This window comes from Coloeus monedula, assembly GCF_965178545.1.
Source record: "Coloeus monedula genome assembly, chromosome: 20".
Lineage (NCBI taxonomy): Eukaryota > Metazoa > Chordata > Aves > Passeriformes > Corvidae > Coloeus > Coloeus monedula.
The window spans coordinates 7,771,458-7,793,852 of NC_138800.1; the positions used below are offsets into that span (position 1 = coordinate 7,771,458).

The following is a 22,395-nucleotide window of genomic DNA, read 5'->3' on the forward strand; positions in this document are numbered from 1 at the left end:
TTTTTTCCTTCTTGTGTTTCATGTTCAGCAATAAAATGTGTCACTGTAGGCCACTGCTCCCTGAGAGTGTTCTGTACAGTGTTTTTGCAGGTCACAGCACCTTCTCTTGGTGATACACTGATGTAAGCAAGTCAATGAATCACTTATTTTTGCAGAAACAGGGCTATAGGCAAGGCATTACCTGGATGGTGGGTGATGGAATTACCCTCTTTAGTGGCTTTTCTGGTGACCAGTGACAAACACCTGTGACAGTGTCATTTACTGATGGCAATTGTAGAAGAGAACGTTTGCACGTACATTTCTGTACCAAGGAAACAAACACAGGAGGCATCCAAGTGGTGCTTCACATTCAGTTTAATTAGAACAGTGCTACTGATTAATTTGTACTTGGACATAATTTACCAACAGCATTAACGACACAAGCCATGGACAACAGTTTGGAAGGTGAGCTGGCCTATTGTGTAGTGACTTTTGGCAACAGTCCTCCTGCTCCGTTAGCCCCGGGGTTGCTCAGTACACGTGGACCATCCCGTAGAGGAAAGTCCAGAACAGGACGTAGGTGAAGAGCCCTCCCACGAGCCCCCCCGTGAACAGCGGCCTCCGCGACTTAAAGTACTTGTTCCACCGCCGCCCAGCCTTCAGCACCAGCAGCACGGAGAGGAGGACGGAAGCCAGGAAGTAGAAGATGAAGCCGTGCAGGCCGGTGAGGCCGAGGATCCCCGCCGTGGCGCCCGACAGGGCGGACACCGAGGTGCGGCAATAGTCCAGGATGGCCGCGTTGCCCCGCACCGCCGCCTCGCTGATGAACTGCGGCCCCTCGCGCTTGGCCACCACGGCGGCCATGGCTCCGCGCCGGGCTCGGGCACCTCCTCGCTCGCACCGACACTGGGGTGAAGGAAACACACGCTGTACGAGCCCGCCCGCCCTCAGGCCGCCGGGACAGCTGCGCGGCCTCGCGGCCCTCCTGCCCGTCCTCCCTTCCCTCCGTACCTCTCATCCACGGCGGCGCGCAGCCCCGCCGCTCCGTCAGGCTTCGCACCTTGCCAAGGGACCCCGCACACCGCCCGTCACCGCGGGCCGCCCGCCGGGCCCGGCCTGCCCCGATCGCCCCGCCGGCACCGCCCGACCGCCATCTTGGCGCGGGGGCCGACGGGCCGCGGCCGCGCGGGCGGTGCGCCGCGGGCGGGGCGGCTCCGGATTGGCTGGCGGGGGGCGGGGGGCGGGGCCGGATTGGCTGGCGGGGAGCGGGGGGCGGGGCCGGGCGAGGCGCTTTTGTTCGGGCGGCGGCGGCGACGGGGCGGACATGGCGTTCGTACCGGGGCAGCCGGTCACCGCCGTCGTGGTGAGGGGGGACGGGAGGGTTGGGCATGGCGTTCGTACCGGGGCAGCCGGTCACCGCCGTCGTGGTGAGGGGGGACGGGAGGGTTGGGCATGGCGTTCGTACCGGGGCAGCCGGTCACCGCCGTCGTGGTGAGGGGGGACGGGAGGGTTGGGCATGGCGTTCGTACCGGGGCAGCCGGTCACCGCCGTCGTGGTGAGGGGGGACGGGAGGGGCGGACATGGCGTTCGTACCGGGGCAGCCGGTCACCGCCGTCGTGGTGAGGGGGGACGGGAGGGTTGGGCATGGCGTTCGTACCGGGACAGCCGGTCACCGCTGTTCGGGGGATACCGTGCTGGGGGCTGCTGGCGGGGATGGAGAGGGGAATGCCGGTGTTGCCTGGGAGCGCCCTGCGCGCTGTCAGCGGGCGGAGTTGTCGTCCCAGGGCAGCTCCGGTCCGCGGGTGCGTGGAAGGAGCGGGCGAAGGGTGCGGGAGTGGGACGGGAGCAGCGGTGCCGGTGCCGCCCGGCAGCGCCCTGCGGGCTGGCAGGGGACGGAAATTCCCGGGCAGCCCCGGTCCGCGGGCGAAGGGCGCGGCCGCTCGTTCCGCAGCGCCGCCGGCCCCGGTTGCCGCCCCGGTTGCCGCCCCGGCGGCCGCTCCCCGCCGCGGGGGCTGTCAGATTCTCCGTCCGCAATACCGGGTGGGAGAACCGAGGGGAAGCTCCTCCGGGCGGAGGGACCGAGCCCTGGCCAGGGCTGCCTGGCGTTGCTTGAGGGAAGAGGGAGCGAGCCCCGCCGAGAAGCGCGTTCTGCCGGTACCGGGACCTTGCGGCAGCCCAGCCCAGCCCAGCGCTCGGTGCGGTGCCCTCTCTGCGAGGGCAGGGGCAGGATAAGCACCTGCTTGTCTGGGTGGGGTTTAGGAAGCAGAGCTTTTAAGTGAGATAATGACTTTAATCAACACGCAGTGCAAGTGAGAGAGCCAGTGCTTTCCCGTGGTTGGAATGGTAAATGGGGTTGTGCTTGGGTGTGCGGCCCCACCTGACAACCCTGAGGACATGGATGCTGTGCCCAGCGAGTTTGGAATTTAGTGGGGAAGTTCAGGGTCTGTGTGACAGGGCTGTGAGAGGAGAATCACAGAATGGTTTGGGTTGGAAGGGACCTGTGAAGGTCATCTCATCCAACCCCCTGCAATGAACGGGAACATCTTCCATTAGATGGGGTTGAAGCACCTTTTGAGAGGTTATTGTGTCAGTTAAGACTGTGGCTTTTCACCCTGGCTCAGGAATGGCACCAGCTGGCATTTCTACAATGCTGACATAATGCACAATGCTTGTCAGATGCCTCTGTGCATCGGGCAGTGAGGAACCTGCCCCGGGTTACAAAAGTGTGTGGATAAGTTATCCTGAAAAAGAACCATCCTAATAATAGGTTGTTATTTCTGCTGATAGGACTAGCAGGAACATAAGGCATGTGGATAATGAGCAAGATGAGGCTGGTCATGAGTTACTGCTGGTTATCAAGGCATGAGTCATGTTTAAAGAGACCTGCTCTGGTTTTAGTGTTGTTCCCTTCTATTCCCGGGCAGGCAGGAAAGCTCTGAGTAATTGAGGTGCTGGGCTGTGGCAGGGGATCTCTGTGAAAGACAATCTAACTGGATCTGAAGTATCTGTGTCTGAAATGCACTTGAAATTTCCTCCAGTTGTCAGAATACTCAGCTATTTGATCTCTTTCTCTTTTCAGCAAAGAATTGAAATACATAAGCTTCGGCAAGGTGACAATTTGATTCTGGGATTCAGCATTGGGGGTGGCATTGATCAGGACCCTACTCAGAATCCTTTCTCTGAAGACAAGACTGACAAGGTCAGATACTCTTTTTTTTCTGTAGCAACTCCCTCCCTCTCCTAAAGGCTGAGATACCCAAATCATCATCTGCCCTCTGCACTCTACCACAGCTACTCTGTTGCCCCATTATCACTTGCAGGCTGAGGTTATTCAAGTGACTTCTCCACCTTTTCTATTTTCCAAAATTGCACCAGCCTGTTTTTAACTAAAATCTCATAATACACTACAAGGTTTTATTGTACTGTCAGACAAATGGCCCTTGAGTACTGAATCCTCTCATATTTAGTAAATGAGCAGTTAATTTTTTCCAGGGCATCTATGTAACAAGGGTGACAGAGGGAGGCCCAGCAGAAGTTGCAGGACTCCAGATTGGAGATAAGATTATGCAGGTAAGCACCAAGATAAGACAGTACTGATGTAGTACCAGCTGCACACTGCAGAGAAGCATCTGCTGGGGAAAATAATCTTCTGGGAACTTCCCAGGACACTTTGTGGAGTTTATAAATAAACTGAGCTGTAGCATAAGCATATCCACTATGTGGTTCTGATAGAACAGTTACAGGACACCTCTGAGTCCCTGCACCTGCCTCATTTTGTGGGTTTTTTTCCCAGGTGAATGGTTGGGATATGACAATGGTAACCCATGACCAGGCCAGGAAGAGGCTGACCAAAAGGAATGAGGAGGTGGTACGGCTGCTGGTGACCAGGCAGTCCCTGCAGAAGGCTGTGCAGCAATCCATGATGTCCTAATCCATCATCCAGCTGGGGAAGGGGTGGGGAGGGAGATGTATAGACTGGTCTTAAAGAAAGAAGCACATACTAGACTGGAACAGGTTTTCTGGAAGGAGTGCATGTTCCTACCTGTGGTAAACACTACTTTTTGTTTTAACTTCTTCTGGTGTAACTGGCAGTAGTAAAACAATACTCCCCTCAGCAGAGTGCTTCTCTGAAGGCTGCCCTGCAGGTACATGGCAAGACTGCTGTAGTTATGGCTTTCAGGACAGGACAGACTCAAGTTATCTAAGAGCAACTGGAAAAGCCTTAACTTGGACAGAATTCTTCTGTAGTATAAAGGCCTCCTATTTTAGGGGGAAATGTGGGTTCTGCTATGGGAGATCAGAGGGTTTGCTGTGCCTAAGCTTTTAGAAGTGAGCTGTCCTGTTCCCCCCGCTATCAAATTCAAATGCCAGAGTTCAGAGTTGCACAGTGCTGTGGGGAGGAGCACTGTACTAATCCCACACTGTGTGCAAGATAGAGTGGCTGAAGGGTTTGGGGCATTACAGTTTCCTGCAAAGGCTCCCTGGACAAAGCAGCCTCTTCAGGCAAGAAACAACTGAGTCACACAAGTGTTATATGAAAGCCTGCATGGTCACTACAGTTCAACCTCACTGGCAGAGTAAAACCTGAATTCTCCTTGTTCCCATTTGTACCATCAGTTGAATTGAGTTTAATTTAAAGGAATATGGAGCAGGAAACAAAACAATGTTCCTGAACTTACAGCAATGCTGCTCATAGCTCTAGAATTTTCAGTTCTTCATTCCACTTCTATCAGATGTGAAATGGGAGGAATTTTAGTTTGTCTTTTAGAAGACTTTGTTTAAATCAGTGATTTATTGGATGGAAGAGATGAATATGCCAGTAACTTGCAGAAGTGCCTCTTGACCAAATTTAAACTTCTAGGAGGATACTAAGTGGTTTAAATAAACATGCCACAGGAGTGAAGATTCTTGCTGCAACACTAAGTCCATGATCTAGCATCCTGTGGTTTGTTAGCCTGTTAGCTTTACAGTTATCCAAAAACTGGAGTTTTTAATCCTCTTCAGTTGATCTATACATATCTATACTTTCCTTAAGCAGCCTTGAGGTAAGCTGTTGTAAATAGAGCATGAGGAGGTGGCAGACTAACTTATTCAGTACATTACTGCTGTGCCATGTACGTTGTGATTGATGCATCTCAGACTGTTCTGTGCACACCAGCAGATGCCTACTTACCAATTTTATATCTCTGGAATTACTACAATCCTGCTTTGGAATTTTGTAACTTAGGAATTCAGTGGTAAATTTTAAGTCTTTCATGTTGAAGTTATTTTTGTTATTATAAAGATACACTGCTATTTGTACTGCTTTTTCACTTGATTTTACACACAATAAAAGAAAGTTGGTTTTCCTGAGCTGTTTCTTCTTACATTTAAGAGTGCTACATCACTTGGGTGCTGAGACTTTTTTTTGGCTCAGAGTAGATTGTGGAATTACTGAGGTCAGTAAGATCTGGTTTCACTGGTGGGGAACTGTCAAACCTCACCTGGGCTCTAGTTTTCCTTAGGATGATGCCTAGAAAAACACATTAGGTTTTAAGCATTCAAGTATTTGTGCATAGATTCCCTTCTAATTACCTGTCTTAGCATCTTTGAAAGAGCTTTCAGTGAAATCAGAATACAGTTTCTGTTTGTTAGGATTTTTTTAATAAAAAGTTCAAATTGTAATATTTGTGCATTTGTTACCAACTTCATTATTGTGGTGCACCACTGTGGCCAGCCTGAGTGGTGGTGTACTGTGAGCTGTCTGGGAAAGGTCAGCAGCAGCACTTGGATCCACAGACAGTCTTCAGTCATTACTTAAAGATATTAAGTGGTTGCTTAAACATGACCTTAGATTTTTGGAAGACAGAACTCTGCTCTTTGTGCATCACCTCCAATCAGAAACACATCACTCTGGTCTTTCTCTTCCCTGTGGTTGATGAAAAAAAGAGCCACGTGTTGCTTGGACAGCTCCCACTGAACTGTGTGTGCAGCTTCAACAGGCACAAGTTTCCCATGTGCAGCTGAGAGCTTGCTGTCCTTAAGGCATCTGGCAGTCAGTGCATGGCAAGGCAACAGTTTGTGTTCCATCCCAGAGAGGATCAAGTCACAGACAGAGATCAGAATCAGTATTTCAACTGGCAGCAAGAATCTTGAAAGCCCTCAGACAGGGTAGGGACAAGTTCAGTTTATAGTTTTAGTCTCCACGAGTGCTGTTTGTTATTCACAAGGTTCGTACCCTCGTCTCCTGTACAGGCAGTAGTGCTGCACCATGAAAACAATATCAAACACGATGGAGAAGACACCCAGGCCAAACTTGGTTGGATCTCCAAAGATTAACTTCCACTCATCTGTCAAACACAAAATTAGAGTTAAGTCTGACTCCTCAAGTGTAGTCTTGTCTCAAGACACTTTAGAGAAGTTCATGTCTATTACCTGGACTGCTCAGACACACCTAAGACTGACTGCAGTGCACACCTTATGCAAAGCTAATTAATAACTGTTCCTGTGGTTTCTTCAGGATAGCTACTTCATTTTATACCTTGAGGGAATATGAACTGATTCTTTGTCCTTTCTGTAAGAACAGCTCCCCACAACACAGCACAAACATCATTTTTCCAAGATAACTTACTGGGTTTATATCTGCTTTCTAGTGGGACCTCCCACCCCATTAAGAAAGGCTCCAGCACCTCAGTTCCAGGCTTACCATTGTTGTATGACTGCAAAAACATCTGGAGAAGGCTGAAACTTCCACCAGTGAAGTCCAGTAATACATTTCCAATACTCCATCCCTCAGTACTCTTCCGACGGAAATTCATGTAGGCCTGGGAGTGTGACAAGAAGTCAGTCAGAGTGTCATGCACAGGCATTTGGGATTAACTTGTAAGCAGCTTTCAGTATAATTCTGTTGGTTTCACCACTATTAATAAATAATCATTGGTGGTTTAGTCTTTTCAGACTTTCAAGAGCACACACTGCAGGCTTAGGGTGGCAGGGATATGGAATCCAAGCAGAATAGCTCAGATTTACCTGTGGGAAGTATTTTATCAGTGTGACTGCTAACTTAATGTAGGAGAAGCAGAACAAGAACTGCAACCATGTCATCTCCTCAGCTGCAGCCAGGAACAGCGTTGTGAAGGTGAAGATCCATGCAAGTGCCAGGAGTCCAACAACAACTTTGGATACTTTCTGATCTGCTCTCTAGAACAGAAACACAGATATGTTTTGGCCTGGTCATACATCCCCGGACACAAAGATACAGTTTGCTCAGGACTCTGCAACATTGCAGTCCAAACCTGTTTTACCAGTCAGGCTGGTACCACAGGAGAACTTTAAGTGCTACAGCAATCAACTGGAGGTTTGCAAGAGCTGATGAGCAATATTCTTATCAATCATTTAGAACACTGCTGTCCCTGAACAAGGGGCAACAGTATTCTTGAGTATTTATGGTGCATAAGCTGTAACAAATCTCCAAAATTCAATCTGATGAGATCAAGAGTTCCTGTATGTGCAAAAGGCTTATAATGCCATTATGATAAGAGATTTATGGTTGCTTTCTAATTCTTCACTAGAAAAGTCTGTGGTACCTGGCAATGATGACAGATGGGCTGTTACAGTTTTGGGTTTAGCATGACCAAAGGAAGAAACCCAAGAGAGAAACAGTTACCATCTAGATAAAATTGGCCTGTTCAGATAAGAGGCTTTTGCAATGAAAATTAAGTAAGAACCACTTGACTGTAACAATCAATCTCACTTGAAAAGGTGTGAATTATGAAAGGTCATTTACAGCTGTTTTAGGAGAGAAGTTGAAAAAAAAAACCCCTGTGTTTGAATTGCAGGGAGTATCTAAAGTCCTATCCTAGCTTGAAGAATGCTCCAAGTAGCAAGGAAACAGCAAAGCATTTGTGCTGTGAAGAGCTGTAATCTATGTGCTGACTAGAGACCTGTTTGGGAATTTTATTAACTTGGCTGTTTGCCTCAGTTATTTTCAGTCCCTAAGGAGTTTACTTATAAGCTCAGAACATCCATGAGGGTGAAGTAGGTAAGGTTAGTGGAGGTGCTACTAGCTCAGGAAAGATGAAGGCAGCTGGGCTGTGAAGCCTGGCTCCTGGAAAGGCCGGTGGAAGTGCAGGGAATTTGGGGTTTTGGAGCCTAAAAGGAGCGGAGAGGTGCCCAGCAGAGGGAGCTCTGGCAGAGCCCACAGGTGAGCCCAGCACCCAGACCCACCTCGTAGATGCAGCACTGAATGATGGTGAGGAGAGTCAGGGCTACTGCATGAAGACTGAAGAAAACATCATTGATGGCTACAGGGTTCACCCCGCTGGGATAACTGACCAGGAATTCCTCCTAAAGGTAAGAGAAAGCAAAACCAGCCACGTGTATTAACTCCCTTCGGCACATACCCACCCCCCAGCACGTGTTCAGAGAGAATCATGCTCACCTTAATCAAGGGAATCCAGAAGAGCCCAACATTAAATACACTGTATGCTATAAAGCCAGTAAGGTTTAATGCTATAAAGTCAAAGCTTAGCCCAACCACACTAGAGAAGGGGAAAAAAAAAAAGAGAACCATGCATTAGAGAGTTACAGGCAGTTCCAGGGACAAATTGACCCTGGAAAGTACTGATTTATAGACAAAGCTTCAGGCATTATGACAACACAATGCTGTGAGTTCATCAGGAAGCTGGGTGAAATAACAGAGCTCTCATGGAGCAGTTTGTGTCTCTGCTGTTTAACTGCACCCCTCCATGAGCTCAGCCTGTCTGCTGAAGCCCTTCCAGCCCGAATCCCTAAAGCATGAGTGCATCATTGCCAGATCAAATGATTTCATTTTCACATATGATAATGTTCCTACTTCAAGTCACTTAGTTCAAGGGGAGCTGGCCTAAGGATGACACTACAAGGAGGTGTCTGAGAAACAGCTCTCAAGGCTGATAATCTTTGGAAGTGATCCTCACAGCTGGCTCAGACAGATGATTTACAACACGACACCAAAGGGAATGGGGAAGTCTCTTCTATCACAAATTCATATTGGATGCCAAATCTTAGGATCAGGTTCCCTCTAACCTGCATGTATAAAAGCCCACTGGGGCTGCAACTACTCAGACCCTACGTTGCCTTTTTCACCATCTTTCCATGGATAATTCCCAATAACCAAGATGGATGTAACTGAACATGACTTGCAGAAGTGCTTTAGTGACTTGCAAACACATCTCTTTACCTTTTCCGTCGCCAGTTCTCAAAGAGTTGAGGATAAAAGGAGATGGACCAAGCAAGGAAATAGATCCAGCCAATCACCTCATCAGCATATCTCACTATGATGCTGTGAATCACTTGAAATTGAATCCTAGGCCTGATGGTTAATACAAAAAGAATCAGTTAATTCATGCTTTCTTCAGGAGATTTTATCTTATTCTGCTCTGAGAGAGGAAAGGTGTTGAGACAAGACAATAGAGATTTGGTTGGGTTCAGCTGAGTTGCTCCCCTTTTCATTTGTGGCCTTGTTATGTTTGGGACACCTCCCACACCTGAGTCTTTCCTTTCCATCCTTTTACCATGGGAATGTTCCCAAAGATCATCTTGTGCCTATGGCTTCCACTCAGCACAGTCTCTGTTAGGTAAGAGCATAGCTGCACTTCTCACGCCTCATGATTGTGCTGCCCTGTGAGCGTTCCACGTGCTCACCTCTGCCTTTGCCTCCAGTCTCAAAAGGAGAAGCAAAACAAGGAAGTGAAACAGGAGTATCCTGTTGCTCAGTAACATCTGGGCCACCAGCAAACACAATCCAGCTTCCTCCATCTTGCTAGGCTTTTCCTAGGAGGGACAACTGGCATCTGTGAGAAGAGGGCTCCCCTAACTGATGCACCCCAGGAACTCCAGAACAAATCCTGCACACTAAGAACAGTATCCCACTAGACACTGACAGCCAAATGCTTCCCAGACCAGAAAAGCTGACATGCAATTTTCATACTTTTGGGAGGCACTATTAAAGCCAGACTAAGAAGCCATGAAAACTCAGTCATCTTGTGATTAAATCTAAGATACCATTCTGTTTCTGTGCCCTCTATTTACCTCAATACCTGGGGATTTGCTGCAGGGTTAGCACATCTTAACTGCATCCTACCCATGTCTCATTTAACTCCAAGGAGGGAATAGTTATTCCAAAGTTTAGGAAGCTACAGGGTAGTAAGTGGAACTAAAAATCAGTTTCTCACCCAGTTGAGTTGGAATTATTGGCATAAAGGTAAACTGTTACTTGTCCCACATCATCTGCTTTCACTTGGAAGTCTGCTTTAGTGTGACCTGCAGGGAACTGTACCTGCAAGGCAGAGCACAGGGAAGAAAGAGGAGTTGCACCATAATAGCAGGAGCTCTTTGCATAAGGTCACAAGTCTGTTCTGTCACTTACCTCATCAGGCAGTTCAACAATGGTGCTGTGCTTTGAGGAGTGTGTAATATTAAGAGTTATCACCAGTGTCTCGTTCAGTGGAGCCCTGAGAAGGCAGAAATAACAAGTGAGGCTGGGGCCTGAGTTCAGAGGTTGCTTCAGGGCTGCAGGAGAGCATCTGCTCAATCCTCTCAGCAATGAGTAGCCCACACACAACAGAAGCTGCCTCATGCTCAGAGGAACCAGCACCAAAGGGTGTGAGCATTGCACTGGTTCTTTTGTCTGATGCAGTGATGGCACTGGATGGTTGTATGGCCACATTGTACCTCCCTCTTCTCCACAAAAGTGGCAAAGTCACCAAAGGATCCTATCCTATCCTTGTGCTCACTACCCTTTGCTGAAACAGGGCAGAAACAAGGCACATGTACTTGGGGTGATGAAGGACAGAAATTACAGCAGAAAGACAAAACAAAACAAATAAAATCTTTCCAAGTGACACAGTCCTGCACAGCTTTCCTAAAGAACTGCACTGAGCATTTGTCGAGGACATGATCCTTCTAGGAAATGCAAGTTTCTCTTAAGCATCAATTTTCAGAAAGGGAGGAACTGTAAATTCCCTTATGGAGCATAGCCTGTGTTCCAAAGGGAAAGTAAAGCTGTAATCATGATTTTACCTCAGAGAGACAGTGACATTTGTTGAACTTCCACTTTCTAAAGAAACCACTTCAGGGACAGACAACACAGTGACTCCATCTGGGGGGAAAAAAACCACCCACACAAATCTCAATTACTATGAACAGCTCCTTCAGAAGAACAACCTACTTTTTTTTTGTGCCATAGACATTTTACTCACTGGTCCCCGCAGCATCAGATCAATCAGATAAGTACACGTGATAAAAAGCAAAGGAGGATTACAACTTATTTCAGGGCATTCAAACAACTTAAAAGGAGAAGTAAATAACTGTCACTTGAACATGTTGCAAGGAAGTAATTTAAATGCTTGAAGTGCAACAAAAGTTCATGCCAAGGGAAGGTTATAGGGTACTGCAAACCCACCCTGTTTCTTGATGTGATCCTAATGATTTAAGAGTCATAAATGCCCAAAATGTAATACAACATTTTTTCTTGGGCCACAAATGCAAACCTGGTACCCAGACGTCCAAGAGAATGTACATTTACAGAAATTGAGAGATAAACAGGTTGCACAGGTTGGCCTGGACACTTTTTTTTCTGTTGCCACATATTACACAGTGTTCTTAAGAAGTTAAGTGCAGAGGAGCTCCCCAGTTTATCACCTACTGCACAGCAGGCAGTATTTAATCTGCAGAAGTGATTTTGGAGCGTGAGGTGCACAATCAGTGCCTCAGTACAGCGTAGGAGCTCAAGAAGCCAAGGTAACGTGTGAGAGAAGAGCTGATGAGAAGCGTGGCACAGGTATCCCCGGAGAGATGTAGTGGGATAACAGGAGAGCTGCTCTTCTCCATCCCTTACTGGTCTGGAGCCCTATGGGCCCAAGCTGGGCTGACCAAAAACTCACCGCCAGGCCGCATCAGCGCCAGCGAGAGGCTCAGCAGGGCGGGGAGCAGGTATCGCGTCCTCATGGTGGAAAAGCTGCAGAAAAAGCGGGGAGAAGCTTTGCTCAGCACCCACACGGTTAACAGCCCATCCCCTCCACTGGCAGCCGCGGCAAACAGCTCCCTCCTCAGCACCCCCAGCCCGGTCAAGGGACCCTCAGCACCCCTCGGAGGGCACCGATCTCCTCGCCCCTGTGCCTGCCCGGTCTCCCCGGGCACAGCTTTACCTCCGCGCCGCTCCCGTGACGGACCCGCCCCACCCCAACGGGCGGGACTACAAATCTCGGCAGCCCCCGCGCCTCCGTCAGGCCCCCACCGCTGGAGGCGCGCCGCGATGCACGCAGGGACTTGTAGTCCTGCCGCCCTCCCCTCAGGAGCCCCGGCGGAGCGCGGCACCCGGTGCTTTGGGATGCGCCGCTGCCGAGGCGGCGGTACCGGGGAGCGGGCAGGAACCCACCTTCTTCAATGCCCGTCGCCTTCCCGGTTCTTCCCTTTTCAGCTCTCACGTGAGGCGATGGCCCGTGGACTCCCCGCCCAGCGCCCACCGCGCCGCTGCGGCCGCCCCCGGGGGCCATCTTGGGTGTGGCGGAGCGGGTTTATGAGGGGGGCAGAGCTGTGAGTGGGGGCACGGGGTGGGTTTGGCACCGTGGTGGTTTGGTTTTGTCAAAAAGCGTGGTTTAAAGCTGCGCGGGACAGCTGGGGAAGGGGCGATTTGTCACTTTCAAGGTGGAGGGGTAGTGGCTGGGGAGTGCTGAGGGGAGGGAGGCACCTTCATCCTGAGGGCGAAGTCCAGGTCGCGCTCCTGCCCTGTCCCTGGGAGGCCGCACTGCGGGTGCTCGGGGCACCAGGAGCCGTGTGGGGCTCAGCATGGTGGGTGTCGGTCCGCCTGTCTGTGCTGGGCAAGGTGACAGCCACCCCCTCATGGCCGCGGAGGGCGGGCCTGGGCCCACCTGTGTGCTGGGTATTGACCTGGGCACGACGTCGGTGAAGGCAGCCCTGGTGACAGGGGCAGAGCGAGGGCTGGCGCTGGCACAGAGCTGCTCCAGGGAGACACTGGCACACAGCGATAGCCTGGAAGCCGGACCGCAGGTAAGGGCTGGCAGGGAGCGCTGAGAGAAATTGCAGGACACCGGCCCTGCCTTGTAGTGGCTGGGTTTGGTACGTTGTGCAGGCTCCAATGGCTTTCGTGGATTGTTTTTGTGCCTAGATTGGCAGCATGTGTCTGGACATGAAAAAGCAGAATTAAAACACCCCCTGCTCACTGTTCAAGGAAGTCAAGCAGAGCTGCTTGATTTAAGAAAGATGAAGGTTTTGAAAAATTGCCTAAGACACTCTAAAACTATTCTCTCATGAGCCACCACCTTATCTTTGACACTCCCAGTCAGCAAACAGCAACCACTTGCCAACTGGAAGGGTATTTCATTTTGCACTTAAGTGTGAGGTGGAATCAAAACTGGAAACTCCCTGTGGAAATAACCAGGAACGTGTACTCCTGTTAAAGATCTTTGCATCCATTGTGTTGGTCATTAAAAAAAAAAAAAAAAAAAAAAGATGAATCAGAATCATTAAAAATATGCATAATTTCTGATACCAAGGATACCAAACAGGCCAGCCCTCCTCCTGCCAATTTATACAGCCAAAAGTACCTATGCACAAAGTTCATGTTTATTTTTAGACTCTGTTTGAATAGTTTTGTAATCTTCATACTGGTCTGTCACAAAGTAATCTGAACCTTTGGAAGTGTGAAAGCTTCTCCTGGGGAGCAGTTGTGTCAGTTTGCTGGGTGGTTGTAGGAACAGAATATCCAGAAATGGAATATCAGTATCATCAAACTCAACAGTGAGTTGGTAGGGAGGAGCTTTAGGGAGTTGTAGGGGAGCCTGCACGCCTGTCAGAACACATGGATAGTTCTCTTTGTGAGGAAAATGAAGAGCAATAGATAAGGTGGACTAATGGAAGCTTGTAGTCAGTGCTATTGGACTTTTTAAAAGTTATGGTTAAGTGTGGTAATTTAGGAAATTATTAATTAATTAATTAAAGAATTATTTGGCCTTAAGTTTAAGAGACTTGACTTACTAGCATTGATTTTTAGTTTTTGTGCGTTTGTGGGTTTTTCTGCAATTTTTCTTTTCTTTTTGCAGTTTAGTAGTGAATATTACTCTAATAAATGCTATTGAATTAAATGAATTCCGTCCTTCACTTCTGACTAGAGCAGCCTTATTTAATAAATACACTGAGTGAATCCTAATGGTTTCATGCACAGGATAATGCTTTGTGATTGCAGGGAATGGAGCAGGATGTCCAGAAAATCATAAGAGCGTTGAATGAATGCCTTGCTGCTCTGCCTCAGCAGCAGCTTCAGCGAGTCACCCACATTGGTATTTCCGGACAAATGCATGGGGTTGTGTTTTGGAAAAGTGATAAAGGTAACATTAATTCTTAAACATCCCTGTTCAAAGTATTATGATGCAGAAAATTGAATTGTAAGTGAAGTGATTCTGTGATTAAACTGCTGTGTCGCTTTGGTCTTCTCTAAAACAGAATTAATAGAAGATCTCTTACGAGAATTTTGCTTTTGTTACTGAAATTTCGGCTACTTACTATAGTTAATGATAAAGGATTTAGCCTGATGAGATCCCTGCAGAGTCAGCACAATTGTTAGCATGAAGGAGGAGTAGCATATTTGTGGCTTGTTAATTGTTTCTCCATCACATGCTATCTGCTGCCATTTGAAAGAACTTCTGCATCATGTGAATAACTTGCAGGGGGATTTTATTCACCTCATCAAACCCTTACCTAGATGCTGTCCAGCATCTCAACAGCTTTCTGGGTTTTTTCCCCCCCAAAATCCCAAGGCTTCTTTTTTCCTAGCAAGTTGTAGCCTGTCACGTTGCATTCATTTTGTTGCCTATGCTTCTGTTAGTAGGAGCTGAGAAAGGACTGTGGTCATGATTGTGGATGCTCAGCTGCTTGCCAAGACCTCAGAAACAAAATCAGCTGCAGTGAGGTAGTCACGTGGGGCTTTGTTGTGCAAATACCCAGATAATCCTTGTGACAGTGAGGATATTTGAAGAATCCAGGGCTTGGATTGCCAGCCCTGTGAGATAGGGATGGATTATCTTCTTGGCTGATGCCTTACAGACCTACTGAAGTCCAAGGCTTCCAGAGTGTGATTCCATGTCTTCTTTCTCTTAAATCTCTTAAAACATTCTCACTTCTTTCTCTTAAACCTGTAGTGTGCTCATCTGGACAATTATACAAGTCTTACTATAACAGGACTTATGCAGATTAGGTAAAGATTTATCGTAAACCACAGAGTAGATTTCCCAAAAGTGCTGGTCACTGCCTGTCAGAAGTTGTCAGGGTCTTAACTGCTTGAAGAGGTACTGTACTATTCATTACTGGCTGTAATTTTACATGACATACTAAAAATGATTAGAAAGAAAGAAATCCAAAGGGTGATGCACTGAAGGAGCTGTTGTTGCTTTCCAGCTGTCCCAGGAGGTGCATAACAAAGCCTTGTGTATTCATAGGCACAGATTCTTATGTCATATTGGTAAATATTTTATGTCCTAAAGCCACATGCCACTTTAGTTTCATTTCTGTAAAGTGAAAGAGGGTGTTTGCTCTCATTTGCTTTGAGTGGACTAAGTGAATCCAGAGCCTTGGGGACACAAATAAAAATTTTAATGGCGTCCTTTAGGGTTAGATTTATGATTAATAATATTTCTTAGAATCCATTTAAAACTAGAAAAGCAGACCAATTGGAAAATCAGTTCAAACAGATCTGGTAGAACAGGGAATTGAGGGAACAAGAAAAAGTGTGTGTTTTGTTTTGCATCTTTCTTGTGGGAGCTCCCAGCCTTCAGGGCTGCTCTCCTACTGTGTGAATGTGACTTCCAACCCCTGTATCCAGCCTAAGAATTACGTTTTTTTAGCCATATTTGTGCAAGTCAGGCAGCTGAGTCTCTTCTCTTGAAACTCTGCTCCCTTGGCCAAAACCCAAGAGTTTCCCTCAGTTCCAGAGTGAGTGGCCTGTCCTATCCCTGCCCTATGTCCAGGGATGGCCTGGGAGGGGTCAGAGCTGTGCCATGGAATGTGCTGCCAAACAGTGCTTGAGCCCAGCCTCTCCTCTGCAATGAAAAAATGTGAAGATTTCCTCAAAGGTGTGGTGTTCTCTGCTCAAAAGGAGCATGCTGGACTGGCAAACTGAATTAAACCCTGTCCTACCTTTGGTGAAACTTCTTTGTGTAGTACATGAGGGTTTTACTCTTTAGTACTTTGTAGTCCATTGCTTAATACTCACAGATCCAGGTCTCTTGTTACTTTGGCTCCAAAGGTGATGCAGCTTTGTGCTCTCCATCCTGGGCAGTTTATTATTGATGCAGCATTCTCCAGGTGGTGATGTGGCACATCCCAGCTGAGGTGAGAGCTGCCATGTCAGCTCCTAACCTCCCATAGCAGACCGTGGTTGGGGTTTTTTGTGGCTCACCTGTTGTTTGTGTCTTTAATAGCTCTCTTCAAGAGAAGGAAGGCTTTGGATACCATTCTCTGTGTTATCAAAGGATGATTTGTGTTATGACATTATCTAGGGCTGAAAACTAAGAGTGGTTTGATTACAATCTCTACTGGCTCCTTTTCTGTTATATTTAACAAATTATCAAGTGTGTTCAGAAATGAGGAATGCCAGGCAGGCTATGCTGCAGGGAGTCACTGGATTTCTTGGATTCTATTCTGTTTCCAGGTTGCAAGTGGTCAGAGAGTGGCACAGGCCCTGCCTTTGAGCCAGACAAGGTCAGCCACCTGGTCACTTGGCAGGATGGCCGCTGCAGCCCCACCTTCCTCTCTTCTCTTCCTCTGCCACAGTCACACGTGAGCCTGGCTACAGGATTTGGATGTGCCACAGTCTACTGGTATTTAAAGAACAGGTACATTGCTTCTCAAAAGGCTGTTTCTCCTCTTGAATTTATGTGACAATTAGTATTCCTGTAGCATGTTAGTGCTGCTACAGGCTGAGGGGCTGCGCTTCTCTGTAATCATCATCTTAATTAAGTAGTCAAAGAATATTTAAAATGGCAGTATTTAATATAAACTATATGCAATTAAGCATGCAAGAGTCCCTGACCTCATAAAAATACTGCAGATCTCTAATAAAAAGAAAAGCTTTTGACCATATAGGAACAGAAGCGTTAAAGTATCATAGAATAATTCTAGTCCATCATACTGCTCAGAGTAGCTCTGCTAATGCAGTTTGAACATTGTCATTTTGCCTTGTGCTGCTTTGTGGAAAGTACAGACGTGCCTAAAACAGTAACAGGGTTGCTTGGTCTGGTTGCTGCCAGATGCTAAAACAAAGAGTCTGTCTCTAAATTAATTTCAGTTCCTTCCTTCCTCAGACACCATGACAGATCCTCATGAGATGATACAGGTGCTCTGCTCTGTTGTGGCATGTTTGCCAAGGATAAAGTTTTTTACTTATGACTTGGCATCAGCAAGATTTGCTCTTCAGTTTCATCTTTCTCAAAGAGCCAGTCTCTTCCTCTGCAATGAGTTCAGGTTCAAGAGAAGGGGAAAATTTATTAGATCTTGATTTCTTCCAGTGTGTGTCCAGCAAATATATGGAGTATGGTGTGATCTTACTTCAGAGCTGCATAAGTCATGAGTCCACCTGCTTTGTTTTGCTTCATCATTTGGTACATTTCCATTCATATGATTTGTGGATCCCAGAGCAAGTGGGAATTTAACTATTTCTGAAAAATGCTCCAGAGTCAACCAGGTGCCTTTTATTCATGCAAACAGTTATTACTTTCCTGGTAACTTTTGCAATGCTGTGCTTTTGAACCTAGACAACTCATTCCTTAAAGCTGCTCCCTCTCCATCTTCCATCTGGAGATAAGTATTGCTGCAGCTTGGAAAACAAATTCCATTTGAAAAAACAAACCAAACTAACAAAATGCAGGTTGATCCCTGAGGTGGCTGTTTAATTTTTAAATGGGCCCACATGTGTGAAGTTCCCCATAGCAATGAAAGTTGTCTTGCTCTCACTGTCTTAAAGCAACTTCCTGTTTTTCAAATGTCTTGTTTAAAAGTCCAGATTTTCTGAAGGCTTATGATGCAGCTGGCACTATCCAGGACTACGTGGTTGCCATGTTGTGTGACCTGAAGAAGCCACTCATGTCTGTCCAGAATGCTGCCAGCTGGGGATATTTTAATTGCAGAAACAAGAGCTGGAATACTGACATGTAAGTGCTAAGGCCATTCAGTGGGGTTTGTGCACTGCTTGTGTCAGGCAGTGTGAGCACCTCTTTGGGCCATGAGTGTTGATGTGCTACAGATAAAAAGGGATTGAAAGTTACTCCTAATCAATTGTGGCCTGTACTGAAGAGTTATTGAGAGTTTCCTCTGTTTAAATCTGATAAAATCTGGCCCAGTATTTTTAAAAATACCTACAAACAGCAGAGCTGAGAGATGTATCAGTGAGACCAAGCTGTTCTCTCCCTTTCTGTGGTGGGGTGGGGTGGACAAGTGCAGCCACAGTGTTACCTGTGCCATGTTAAACACAGTTACCACTCTCTAGTTCTTTGAGCTGAGCTTCCTAACTGTTGAGACTTACTTGTGGGCATATTTAAGAGCTATTAAAGTACAGGAAATCTTACAGGGAATCAGTTTATTTATTTACTTACTTATTTTAATGATTTGCTCTTTCAGGGTTGAGTGCTAAGGCCTTATATATTTCAGGGCTTAGGTTAGGCCAGGACTCCAAGGTGAAAGATCTTCTCATCAAGGTATGAAAGAGTGACAGAAATTTGCATTTTGCTGACTGAACTTTTACAAAAGTGGTGGTGGTGCTGTAGCATCTGCAGCTGATTGCGTAAGGAGTTTGTTGGACTTAACTCTTTGTGATTTGGTTGTGAACTACTAATTGCATGACACTTTGCTGCATTTTTTGCTGGGTTTGTGATTGTCCCTTTACCCTGGACCTGCTTGTCCATATGACCATCAGTATGTTAAACTTACTGAACATGTACTGTATAATCTCAGGTACTCAGATTGCATAGAAAGGAAAACTGTTTATTCTTCCAGACTGGTTTACCCAGCCCACTGGAACTGGAATGCTGCCCCTGTCCAAGACACAGCTTTCTAAATAGGTGAAGGCATCCATGAATCCAGCAGCCACAAATGTGTGGCCAGATTCATCTGTGACTTCAAAGAGTTTTTTGTAGTTATGCCCCACATTCCCAAACTGCTTTCCTCCAATAATGTTGTTCTGCTTCCAGATTGAAAAAATCCAGCTTTCCTGTCCACTTGCTTCCAGAGGTGGGAGACCCTGGCAGCATTGCAGGCAGGACAACCTGTGCATGGCATGGAATACCCAAAGGAGCAAAAGTGGGAATTGCTCTGGGAGACTTCCAGTGCTCTGTTTATTCCTGTCTGACTGAGAGGACTGATGCAGGTATGGTCATTTTGGTACCTGATTCGTTTTTCTCATTGTCCTCCTTCAGGGTAGCTTAGTAAAATACTGATTATTTTCTTTTTTCCTTTTTATGGTGTGTTTTAGTTCTTAATGTCAGCACCTCTGCTCAGCTGACCATCGCAATGCCCCTGGGTTTCCAGCCTCCAGAGGCACCAGATCCTTCCTCAGCTGTCACTTATTTTCCCTACTTCAATGGTGACTACTTGGCAGTGGCAGCATCACTTAATGGAGGGAATGTGCTTGCAACATTTGTGGGCATGGTGGCACAGTGGACACAAGAGCTGGGTAAGTCATTTCATGGAGAAGCTTAAGCTGAAGCTTAAAACTGAGGTTGATCATCAAGGTACAAGGAAGCTGAGGCAGAGGAACAAGCCTAGAGCTGTTCCATCATGCCATAAAGGGAACAGGGATGTAATTCCTGGGTCATGCTTCCCAGATCTCTGGAATTTCCCGCTGAAGCTTTTGAACATGTTGGGACAGTCATGCTTGGACTCCACATTCATGTTCCCTTTAGGCCTTCTTTTGTTTCAAGGACAGAATTATTTTGTGCAAGTTGATTTTCAAAAAGCAAGGTTGGCAGATTTGAGGACAACAGCCTCTAATTTTGTGTGACTGCAGTCCAAAGGAATCCTTTTGGTGCATATTTTGCAGCACTCTAATGGTTTTTAAGACTCAAACTCATGGAATATCTTTTAAGTGCTTTAAGCATGGCGTTGGCAGGTTTTTGGGGTAATCTCTTGGGTTTTGCACTACAGAAATAAGCTCTGAAATTGTTCTTTCAGTAAGTACTCGAGGTGAATGTTACAGTCACATGGAGTCCAGCCACTGCAACTGAAACCTGCTGTTAGTCCCTTTAAAGATGTTGTTTTGTGGAACTTAGCACAGTATAGACAATGGGCAGTAGCTGTTTTTGTCAGGAAAGGCAGTTGCTGTAATCAGAAACTGTTTCTAATACTGCAAGTTCTGGATACAACTGGATGGGAGGACTGGGGTTCCTAATCTTGGACACACAATTACCTTAGGGGCATGGAAAAAGATACTCAGTATTTTGCTGAACTAGGTGCATCAGTGTCCATTTAAGTGTCCACATGTGAGTTACACCAGACCCCTTCAGATTGCTAACAAGATATTTCCCATCTGCAGGACTTGAGGTTCAGGAATCTGCCATCTACCCAAGGATAATCCAAGCAGCCTTGGCCCAAAAGCACTGCAAACTCTCAGTCCACCCAACCATATTTGGAGAGAGACACCTTCCTGAGCAGCTGGCATCAGTGACCAGCATTGGTGCCTCTGAGCTGTCCCTGGGCCATGTCACCAGAGCCCTGTGCCGTGGCATCATGGAGAACCTCTGCTCCATGTTACCTGTGCAGCACCTGGAGGACATGGGAGTGAGGAGGATCCTGGGCAGCGGGAGCGCCCTTGCCAGGAATGAGGTGCTGAAGCAGGAAGTGGAAAGGATTTTTCCATTCCCTGTGGTTTACGGGAAGGATGTGGATGCTGCTGTGGGGGCAGCTATGGTGATGTTCCATAGTAAATAAAGTCATTATTTGGAGTGGCCTGAGATGTAGCTTCTGGTTTTTTCCTGACTGTACAGTGGTTTGTTTTTTTTCACTTTATTCCACATGCACTCTTACTCATTACAGTGGAACAAAACCCCTGCATCTAATGTCTGCTTCTCCTGGGTCTGCACATTTTGTTGCTCTGTCATTCCCATTTGTGAAATGAGAAGTAATTATCACATTAAATTTATCTGAGTGACTGGGAAAGATCCATTAACTTTCTGCATAAAAAGACACTTCTTGTTAGGCTCATTTTCCTGGTAGGAAATGTGTTGGAAAGGACTGGGAGAGATGAGCTGCTATCTGTAATTTAGTCTGATGCTTGTGTGCACTCCCTTAAAATTTCCAAGTTTTATCCCCTGTGTTATTCTCTTAGAATTTCTTTCTTCTCCTAGTGGTTATTTTAGTGTTAAAACATTTGTACTTTTCTGGGTACGTGTATGTTTCTTTTGCTCAAATGACATTGGGAAGCAAGTAAGATGTTTCCTGTTATCTGGATACAGTTTAATTCCTAGGAAGCACTGGAATGTTTCCACTGGAATATGGACATGGATTCATCCCTTGCTCATTAGCAACATCAGGACTGACATTTTTATGGTGAGAAAGCTGTGCTGAGTTCTGAGACCTTAATTACAAAGATGGCATTTCCCTTCCATGCCATGCTTAGTGAACTGTTGGCATATTACAGAGAAAATGTGGACTAAAGGTGTTGTAAAAAGTCTGAATTTGTTATATGTTGTTTTCCCTCTTGCATTATTATAAATATATTTTTTTATCAGCAGATCTGCTTTCATTTTTATTGAATAACAGGAAGGAGCTGATGATGCTGTTGCATCAAAAGCCTTTGCAGCATCTTGGATGCTGCTGAGGACGTGCCCATTGGTAATCTATATTTATGCATTAATAAACAGCCTTGTTACTCTTGAGTACCACAGATCTAAGGAGTATAATTAGTTTGCTATTAAATAGGCAAATACATAATTCTTTTTTACATCCATGGATAGATGGCAAGACTAGAGAGCCAGCCACCTTTTGCAAAACAAAAGACAGATAATTTCATTGAATAATTTCATATTCTGCTCAAAACCTCAGGAAGCTTGGGGGTTGCTCCCAGCCTAACAGCCTCTGGAAAAGCTGTTTCTCTAGACTAGCTTTTGTCAGAAAGATCTTATGTAAATTATGTATTTAACAATGTATGACACAGCTCTGAATTTCTGAGGGTGTTAGATCCATCCTGGATTAGATAAGTTGGGGTTTTTTCCTCATGACATTAATATTTAGAGGCTGTTACATACATACATATATATATATAAAAATTTAAATAAAACATAGGAGGAACATGAAACAATAAAAAGGCTTTAGGACTTCTTGGTTCTTCCTCAACTCTGTTCTGAATCAGCTTATCTTTAAAATATTTCTCTTTAAATCAGCCACTCAAGAAAG

The 22,395-nt window shown here is 46.4% G+C and overlaps 4 protein-coding genes across 5 annotated transcripts; 2 read left to right on the plus strand and 2 right to left on the minus strand.

Annotated features, from left to right (window-relative positions):
* Positions 1–336: 336 nt before the first annotated feature.
* EMC6 (ER membrane protein complex subunit 6) lies at positions 337–1,154 on the minus strand. Its single transcript, XM_082294523.1, has 2 exons — positions 991–1,154; positions 337–885 (listed from the first exon to the last, which is right to left on the minus strand). Exon 2 carries the CDS (start codon positions 841–843, stop codon positions 511–513), a length of 333 nt encoding a protein of 110 aa, XP_082150649.1. The 5' UTR covers positions 844–885; positions 991–1,154; the 3' UTR covers positions 337–510.
* Positions 1,155–1,265: 111 nt separating this feature from the next.
* TAX1BP3 (Tax1 binding protein 3) lies at positions 1,266–3,918 on the plus strand. 2 transcript variants are annotated; one of them, XM_082294767.1, is made up of 4 exons: positions 1,266–1,342; positions 3,059–3,178; positions 3,472–3,549; positions 3,773–3,918. In XM_082294767.1, exons 1-4 carry the CDS (start codon positions 1,304–1,306, stop codon positions 3,908–3,910), a joined length of 375 nt encoding a protein of 124 aa, XP_082150893.1. In that variant the 5' UTR covers positions 1,266–1,303; the 3' UTR covers positions 3,911–3,918. The 2 variants fall into 2 exon arrangements, with proteins under 2 accessions (XP_082150893.1, XP_082150892.1); XM_082294766.1 differs by lacking the exon at positions 1,266–1,342 and adding an exon at positions 1,557–1,598.
* A 1,701-nt stretch (positions 3,919–5,619) lies between these two features.
* On the minus strand, positions 5,620–11,946 carry CTNS (cystinosin, lysosomal cystine transporter; the record flags this gene model as incomplete). The annotated part of the gene is made up of 10 exons (XM_082294896.1): positions 5,620–6,308; positions 6,665–6,782; positions 6,988–7,158; positions 8,185–8,304; positions 8,399–8,498; positions 9,179–9,310; positions 10,173–10,276; positions 10,367–10,451; positions 11,020–11,098; positions 11,883–11,946. 10 exons carry the CDS (start codon positions 11,944–11,946, stop codon positions 6,178–6,180), a joined length of 1,104 nt encoding a protein of 367 aa, XP_082151022.1. The 3' UTR covers positions 5,620–6,177.
* A 668-nt stretch (positions 11,947–12,614) lies between these two features.
* SHPK (sedoheptulokinase) lies at positions 12,615–21,587 on the plus strand. Its single transcript, XM_082294768.1, has 7 exons — positions 12,615–13,008; positions 14,204–14,345; positions 16,664–16,847; positions 18,009–18,161; positions 19,197–19,372; positions 19,478–19,678; positions 20,537–21,587. The coding sequence occupies exons 1-7, from the start codon at positions 12,787–12,789 to the stop codon at positions 20,929–20,931; spliced, it is 1,473 nt and encodes a 490-aa protein (XP_082150894.1). The 5' UTR covers positions 12,615–12,786; the 3' UTR covers positions 20,932–21,587.
* The last annotated feature ends 808 nt before the right edge of the window (positions 21,588–22,395 follow it).